Consider the following 7911-nt stretch of genomic DNA (forward strand, 5'->3'; position numbering starts at 1 on the left):
CGCGCAGCCGGCGCCAGCTTCACCCTAGCTTCTGTTTCGCGGCAGCGCCCTTGTTTCGCAGCGCCTGGCTCCTCCCCCGTAGGCAGCCCTTCCCCTGCAGCGGGCGGTGTCGGCGGTGCCGCTTTCCCCCGCCGGCGGGGCGCGGTTCCGGGGCGGCCATGCTGCGGCTGTGGCGGGCGCTGCCCGCGGCGCGGCGCGGGGCGCGGGGCCGGGCGGGCGCGGCCGGGGCGCCGCGGGGCTCGGAGGTGCTGCTGAGCGCGGCCGGCGGCGGTGAGTGCCGGGAGCCGGAGCGCGGCTTCTGCCGATTTCCTGCTGGAAACACCTCGGCCTGGCGGCAGCGAGTGCCGGGAGCCGGAGCGCGGCTCCGCTTCTCCCAGTTCCTGCTGGAAACACCTCGGCCTGGCGGCAGCGAGTGCCGGGAGCGGGAGCGCGGCTCCGCTTCTGCCGGTTCCTGCTGGAAACACCTCGGCCTGGCGGCAACGAGTGCCGGGAGCCGGAGCCCGGCTCCGCTTCTGCCGGTTCCTGCTGGAAACACCTCGGCCTGGCGGCAGCGTGGCCCTGTGTTCTCAGCGCGGCGCACCCCTAGCGGGGCTGACAGCCCTGCCGAGCCCGGGGTGCTCGCTGTTGTTATGTTATGCCTTGATACTTTTTTTTTTTTTCCCCTAAAGTTATGTGTGCAGGAGACCTCAGTGCAAGAAGTTTGCATACTTTAGATTTTTTCTAACAGCATTAATGTGCAGTGATAAAGGTGGGACAGGACCTTGACACGTCTGTGCACATTTATCCATGAGAGCCACGAAGCAGTTTGAAGTTTGGTTCATATTGCCATGAATTTACTTTCTGCATAACTGTTGCAGCAGCTTATAAACAGTTCTTGGTATTTTGCTGGTTACAAAGACTTAAATAGTTACCAGCTGTAAATGTCCTTCGCTGTTCCAAGGTGACACATCACTGGTTCAGGAGCTGGCAGCTGCCCTAGGCAGAGGAATAAACAGAGACCTTCCAGCAGGGCAGAAAGACCAAGCAAGGCAGGTGTGAGGTACAGCTGTGCACCTACAGCACAGCAACAGCATCTTCCAATGTTAAGGCCTGGGAAGTGAGCAGAAGTCCAGACAAAGACAGGACAAATAGGAGATTTTTTTTTTTTTTCTCCAAAGCACATAGAGGCCATTGGATAATAATTTACAAATCACATGTGCAAAGGAGAAGTACATAGGCGTGGTTATATTTTTCTGCTTGGACTTAGGAACTTTCAAGTGGAGTCCTTTCTGCTGATGAGTTTACAATGTTGAAATTAAATGGAGTTCAATTTCAAAATGGTTCTAGAACATGAACTGAGAGTGATCTGTCTGTGCTGTTCTCGTGCAAACAGCAATCCCAAGAGTGTGGTTTCCTTCATTAGAGAATAGACTTGAACACAGTAAGACTGTACAATAAAAATATATTAAGTAACATTCAAAGGAGAAACCTAAGATGGATCATTTGGGTTTTGGTTTGTTGTTTGGGGTTTTTTTTCCCATCTCTGCAGTGATTCTAAGATATATGTTCTTGAATGTCCTGTTCATTTTCATTTTCACTGTCATTTACAGTGCTACTGAATTTTACAGTTGTTCTGCATAACTGGGTTTTGTAGGCATGGTGTGCCACCTTCAGTTTTAAAATAATTGATTGTTTTAGAATATACTTTATATGCATTTTCAGGAAGGAGAAGATGCAGCATATGCAGATATTATTCCCAGTTGAATTACTGTGTCAGAGAACTAAATGAAATATAACTGAAATTGTCTCCTATTACTAAGGTATTGCTGAAATCCTAATGAACCGACCCCACGCGAGAAATTCACTGGGAACAGTATTTGTAAATGAAGTGAGTATGGGCCTGGCCTGTGAGCATGTTTGAAAACATGATCAGTAACTGACTGCAGTGAGAATAGTTGTGGGAAATCTAAAAAAAAACCCTCACGATGAAGGGCAGTGGATGATGGCATTGGGGCAAGGCAGATGAACCTGGAGAAAAACAGAATATAACAGTTACTGCCTCAGATGCGGACAGAGATATCCGGGTTATTGAAGTTAGCTAATTTATTTTATTGAAGTTAACTCAGATGCAAGTTAATGTCCTTACTTGTGTCATTACGACAAAAGCACACTCATTGTCACATCTTGGCAGGTGATGACAAGGATGCCATCAAGAATGCTCAAGGATGACATATCCTAGAGAAAATCTGGCTCATGCCTGGACAGGATGGGAAGTTTTAGGTACAGCAAAGGTTCATCTCTGAGTGGAAGGAAAAAAGAGATGGGGAAATGTATCATTCTGAATTTGTCGTGGAAAGACCTGCAGGTTCCACTTACATGACTCCCATGAAATTCTTGGCACCTGCAGGGAAAAAAAAACCAAACCACCTCTATCATAGATTAGGAACTTGCCATAATTTCAGTGTACATACACATCCTATGCCTAAATCTTTTCTTCTCTTGTCTGCACTCCCTCCCTCGCAGCTGTTCAGTGTTCTGGAACAGCTCCGCTTCGATGAGCAGGTGCGTGTGGTGGTGTTCAAGAGCCAGGTGAAAGGAGTGTTCTGTGCAGGTGAGTAGCAGAGGCTCTGCAAACTTCTCAAAAAATGTGGTGGCTGCCAGGGCTATGTGCCAGTCAGATCATGCAGAAAAGCAGTTGGAAATGAGTGCTAAAAGAAATAAAAATAAATCTGTCAAAAGGGTGCAAAGGAGTATCCTCGTTACGGCTGCAGCCCAAATATCCACACTCCAACTTCCATGGACCTTACCTAACTAGAATATTGTATCTCAAGACTTTTTAAAGGGTCTGTCCTCTGAGAGGGACAGGAGGGAGCATTTCAGATGTCTTTTCCTGGATTCTAACCTTTTCCTCCTTTATTTAGGAGCAGATTTAAAGGAACGTGCAAAGATGGATGATGCAGAAGTTGGACAGTTCGTTAAAAGACTGAGAAATCTTATGGATGAAATAGGTAAAGGATTATATCAGCTGGAAAATTTATCCTAGACCTGTAGTGAAACATTTAGGAATCCTGTAAGAGGGGATAACCAGCAGGATAACTCCTATCCACCTAGGAGTAGCTTTCTAAATGGCTTCAGCTTATGCCTGAAAGAGAGATCCAATCCGAATTAAATACCAACCATCCTGCTGCCTCTCCAAGGACAAGATGCATTTCTTATCCACCACAAAGCACATACACACCTGTATAATAAATACCTGCTCTGAGAAAGCATTTATTTATTCCACACTCCTGTGGAATCCTTGGGAGGCAAGTGCTGTATTGGATGTCCCACTTCCAGTACATGCTCAGAAACACTTGAGATATGGCAAAGGCCTAAGAAGACGGATTTGAATCTCTGAATGGATTTGTGGAATGCTGGCAGGGATTGTATCTACAACTCCCTCACCTCCCTTTTCTTTTTCTTTGCAAAAGGAATATGGACTTCTACAATTAATTTTCTTCCCCTATTTATGAATTATTCTGCTCTCACTAGAAAGAAATACCACAGTCAAATCTGTCTAAAATACTCATCAGAATTGCAATAATTAAAAAAAAAAAAAATGACAGGAGCAGTCAGAGGGGTGGTTACAGCACTAGCTCACCTCTGAAGTTTGCATCCAGCTGCCTGAGTATTTAAAAAAGTATCAAGCAGCTAATCTCCAGATACGTCAAGTTCCTCAACTATGAGGTAACCTAGTTAAACAGTGTTTACTGTTCCTGTTTTCAGGAGCCTTGGCTAATGAAAGTGCCACAAAAATTGAGCACTGTGACAGGGCCTTGGGATGGTGTCTTCTCCTTGGCTGTTTAACTGCAACAGATGAATATTCACGTCATAAATTTGCAAGGAGAGGACTGATCCTGTTTTGCATTGCAGCACTTGGTGTTTGCAAGCTTCTTTGCATGGAAGAAGCACGTTTCGCATTCTTACAAAGAAGGGAGAAGCGCAAGAACATCATTTTTACTGTTTCCAAACTGAATATTTGTGGCAGAAAAAACCCGAGCTCTTGAGCAATGCTGAACAGAAAGCTTTAGAACGTAAGGGTTTAAATGCCAGGACCGTGTGAATGAAGAACTTGTGGAACACAACTGTGCACTGTGTGCTCTCTCCTGTAGCCGCCCTGCCCGTGCCCACGATCGCCGCAATCGATGGCTACGCCTTGGGCGGTGGATTGGAGCTGGCCCTGGCCTGTGACCTGCGAGTAGCAGGTTTGTGCTGCTCGCTGTAGCAATCTCCTGGTAACTGGTGGCTGCATTTCAAGGAGAACTTACACACGTGACAGTGGGTTGGTAATGGAATCCAGAAGCTTGAGATAAACCTAACAGAAGGTTGCGTAGAAATTGGGACATTTAGTTACTATTTGGGAAGTAGTTCCCGTGTTTAAAAAAGAAATTTTTAGGTAAGATTAGGATTTCTTTAGAAAACTATTTATTAGTAGGATTGAATAGTTATTGTAACTTAATACTGGATCAGATGTACTCTGGCTAGATCTAACCTTCCCAGCTTAAATCAGCTTGGGTTGGAAGATTTGTTTCTTCTGTTTCGGTGCTTCCATCCATTCTATTTTATCTAGCAGGGACCCGAGGTTCCTTTTTCTAGCTAAAATTGGTACACTGGGGTGAGCAGACTTGAGATGGGCATTGAGTAAGTACTGTAGTATTTAGACTTTCTGGCTACCTGAGGAAATGGAGTTCCAGTCAGTACTGACAGTTTCTAATTATATTGATCAATTCAATATAGAAAACTTCGTTATACAAATCAAAATGTAGCTAACCATTTATTTATTTTAATAGCTTCATCAGCTAAAATGGGCCTTATTGAGACCACACGAGGACTTCTGCCTGGAGCAGGTATCCTTCATTAAATCTTAACCTTCATTAATATTCATTGAGTTTCACTTTCTCAGCTGTATTGTAAATATTTTGCCATTAGAGTGTGTTCTTGAACACTTGAAATGTTTCGAATGTAAATTAGAAGTAGCATCTTACAGTCACACAAAAGATCTATGAATCAAGAGTTCTGTCTCTGAATTTAGGAAAGTCCCTTGACACCTTTTTCTTTTTTAGCAAAATATTGAAACCTATCAGATGCCTCTAAAAATGTTAACATATTTAGCCAGTAGTTATTAAAGAAACATGATCCCTTCATTTTTGAAGCCTCCTGGTTTTTGTAAGGAGACAAAATACAACTGGGGCATTTGTGAGAAATGGAAAATGGTGTTTTCCCCGTTGTCCTAAGGTGGAACCCAGCGCCTGCCCAGATGTGTTGGAATAGGTCTTGCAAAGGAACTCATTTTCACTGGCAGACAGATTGATGGAGAACAGGCGGCCTCCATGGGGCTGGTCAATCACTCAGTGCCACAGAACAGCGAGGGAGATGCAGCTTACCAGAGAGCTTTAACTCTGGCTAAAGAAATCCTGCCCCAGGTAAGTGCATCGTGCGTGGCACCAGGGTAAAAACAGCACTTGTGCTCCCCTTAAGAGAGAGCAGACAGACACCTGAAATTCCTTGCTCTGAAATTCTGAAGTCTTGGTTCCTGATCTTTAAGTCTCTTTAAGTCTGTTCCTTTTTGTGAATGCAGTTTCTGCAGGCACAAGCGTTAACCCACAGCTGTTTTACCCCCAGCTGCAGCCATGCAGGACACACTGAAACCTCACACCGTGTTCATCTGTGAACTGCAGACAACACCAAACTGATGTTTTAAAAAATACCTATTAACTTACTGCAGATTTCTGTAGACTAAAATGTCATTTAGAGCTAGGATAATAATTAAACAGTTCATCTATTACGAATTAATGTGAATTTAATTATTTTAAAGTATTTGTTGCGGTTTGGTTTTGTTTTTAATAAAGGCACCGTTTGCTGTGAAAATGGGAAAACTGGCAATAAACAAAGGAATGGAGGTAATAATTATTTTTGTTTAAATACTGAGGTGAATGAAAAGATTAGCAGCTCTTACAAATTACTACAGTAAAACATTTAGAATGGATGAGTTATATGATTTTTCTTTATATCAGACATTTAAAACCATTTCAGAGATTTTAAAAATATTCTTTAAAGATAAAATAAAAATGGCAGGATTCTTTTTTCTACAGATAGTAACACTGTACTTCTAATATTGGAGTGAAGATCACTTACTCTGACTGTTTGACTGAGTGCTCTCATTGCTTTGAGAGCTATGAAGTAGCTTTGAGGGCTGTACTTCAGACAAAGCTCACACTTTTCCTTCCCTCTCCTCCCCAGGTTGACATTGCATCAGGGATGGCTATTGAAGGGATGTGTTATGCCCAGGTAAAATGCCTTCAGAAGTCACTCCTGAAAGGAACAACTGTTTGTTAGTTATAGAATGAGCTTTACAAATGGTTTTAGTTTAAGAAATTCAGAACTGTTCCTCCTGTAGCTCTTTGCAGCAGGTTTTGAGAGCAGGCACCTTTCTCAGCTGATGGAACAATACAGAGTATTACAGTATTACAATATAATGTGTCTCAGCATATTTTAAGATGATGAAGTATGAAGATTATGGAAAATTATTTTCCTATATAGATCTGCGGGTTTTTTCTTAGATGTTTTGTTTGTTACACTACAACCCTGTCTTTTTTCCTAATTGCAAAACGTGGACCTTTATGTATCATTGAAAGAAAAGAAATTAGTCAGGCCTTAAAAACACATCAGACTTGTAAATGGAAAACCTACCTCTTTCTTTTCTTTTTTTCCTCACGTAGAATATTCCCACCAGAGACCGTCAGGAAGGGATGGCTGCCTTCAGGGAGAAGCGACCACCTCGGTTCACCGGCAAATAACGCTTTCTGCTTCCCCTTGAGCTTTTGGAGATAAAGCAGGACTGAGGAGGATCCACTCATTTCTTAGGATTATTTTTATGACACCATTCTGTGCACTTAACTCCTAGCCTAGGACTGCACTTCTGACTTACTGCACTGGATCATTTTTCTGTATGAATCTCCAAATAAAGATTTAACTTTATACACCTGAGCTTTAAAGCATGGTCACCTGCAGTCAAGGGTTATGGCTCTCATGCAGATGTCAAGTAAGGAATATGGAGCAGCTTTTTTGCATAAGCAAATTTTTAAAAAAAGGCAGAAAACATACTGCATCTAAATAGGAAAAACAAACACTGGGGAGAAATTCAATTTATAAAGATGTATCAGTGCTCTTCCAACTGCTTTGACAGAACAAGCAGTACTGGCACAGAGCAGTGGCCCTTCACCCCAGCTCTGCTGTGAGTAGTGCATCATTGACTCACTCCAGGAACCCAAACTCACCTCCCTCTGGAGTCAGAGCTTGAGAAACCACAGGGCCTGTACGTGCACAGATACACAAGGCCATCACATCAGTCTGTGCCAGACACCTCGAGCACGTACATATCTCTCCAGCACCTGTTTTCCTCTCTTGGCTGACTGGAAGTTGAGATTATTTTCCTCTCTCTCCAGCACTAACACATGCCACACAATTTAACTCTACAGCTTCTTACGTCCCTAGACTGGGGCTTTCAAGCAAAAGTGAATTAAGCAGCAAATGTGGTTTTATGAAATGCTTTATAGGAAATGATTTATAGGTTATCAAAATAAGATGTGGCTTACCACATTGGAACTTTGTACTATGAGGGGAATTAAAAGAATTAAACTGTGGTATTAAAGGAAACCACAGTTTCACTTGTGCCAAAAGTGTCTGGAACCTCACCAAATTATACACATACAAATTTTCTATGTGAAGATCTGCAAAGGTAAAGGATGTTCAGCTTTCACAAAAGATGGCAAATGCTACAGGTGGAACACAAAGCTTAAAAGTTGCTTCCAGAATTATTCTACCCTGACAGAAACTCCTGATGTTGCACAGCAGTGTGAAGAGACCTTTCTCTAAGTGGCATATACAAAGAGA

General features: G+C 43.0%; 1 protein-coding gene across 1 annotated transcript; it reads left to right on the forward strand.

Annotated features, from left to right (window-relative positions):
* Positions 1-182: 182 nt before the first annotated feature.
* Positions 183-7005, forward strand: ECHDC2 (enoyl-CoA hydratase domain containing 2). The gene is made up of 10 exons (XM_040072582.1): positions 183-270; positions 1800-1867; positions 2503-2590; positions 2901-2987; positions 4131-4223; positions 4809-4865; positions 5254-5441; positions 5868-5918; positions 6259-6306; positions 6738-7005. Exons 2-10 carry the CDS (start codon positions 1817-1819, stop codon positions 6813-6815), a joined length of 741 nt encoding a protein of 246 aa, XP_039928516.1. The 5' UTR covers positions 183-270; positions 1800-1816; the 3' UTR covers positions 6816-7005.
* The last annotated feature ends 906 nt before the right edge of the window (positions 7006-7911 follow it).

This window comes from Hirundo rustica, chromosome 9 (genome assembly GCF_015227805.2).
Source record: "Hirundo rustica isolate bHirRus1 chromosome 9, bHirRus1.pri.v3, whole genome shotgun sequence".
Lineage (NCBI taxonomy): Eukaryota > Metazoa > Chordata > Aves > Passeriformes > Hirundinidae > Hirundo > Hirundo rustica.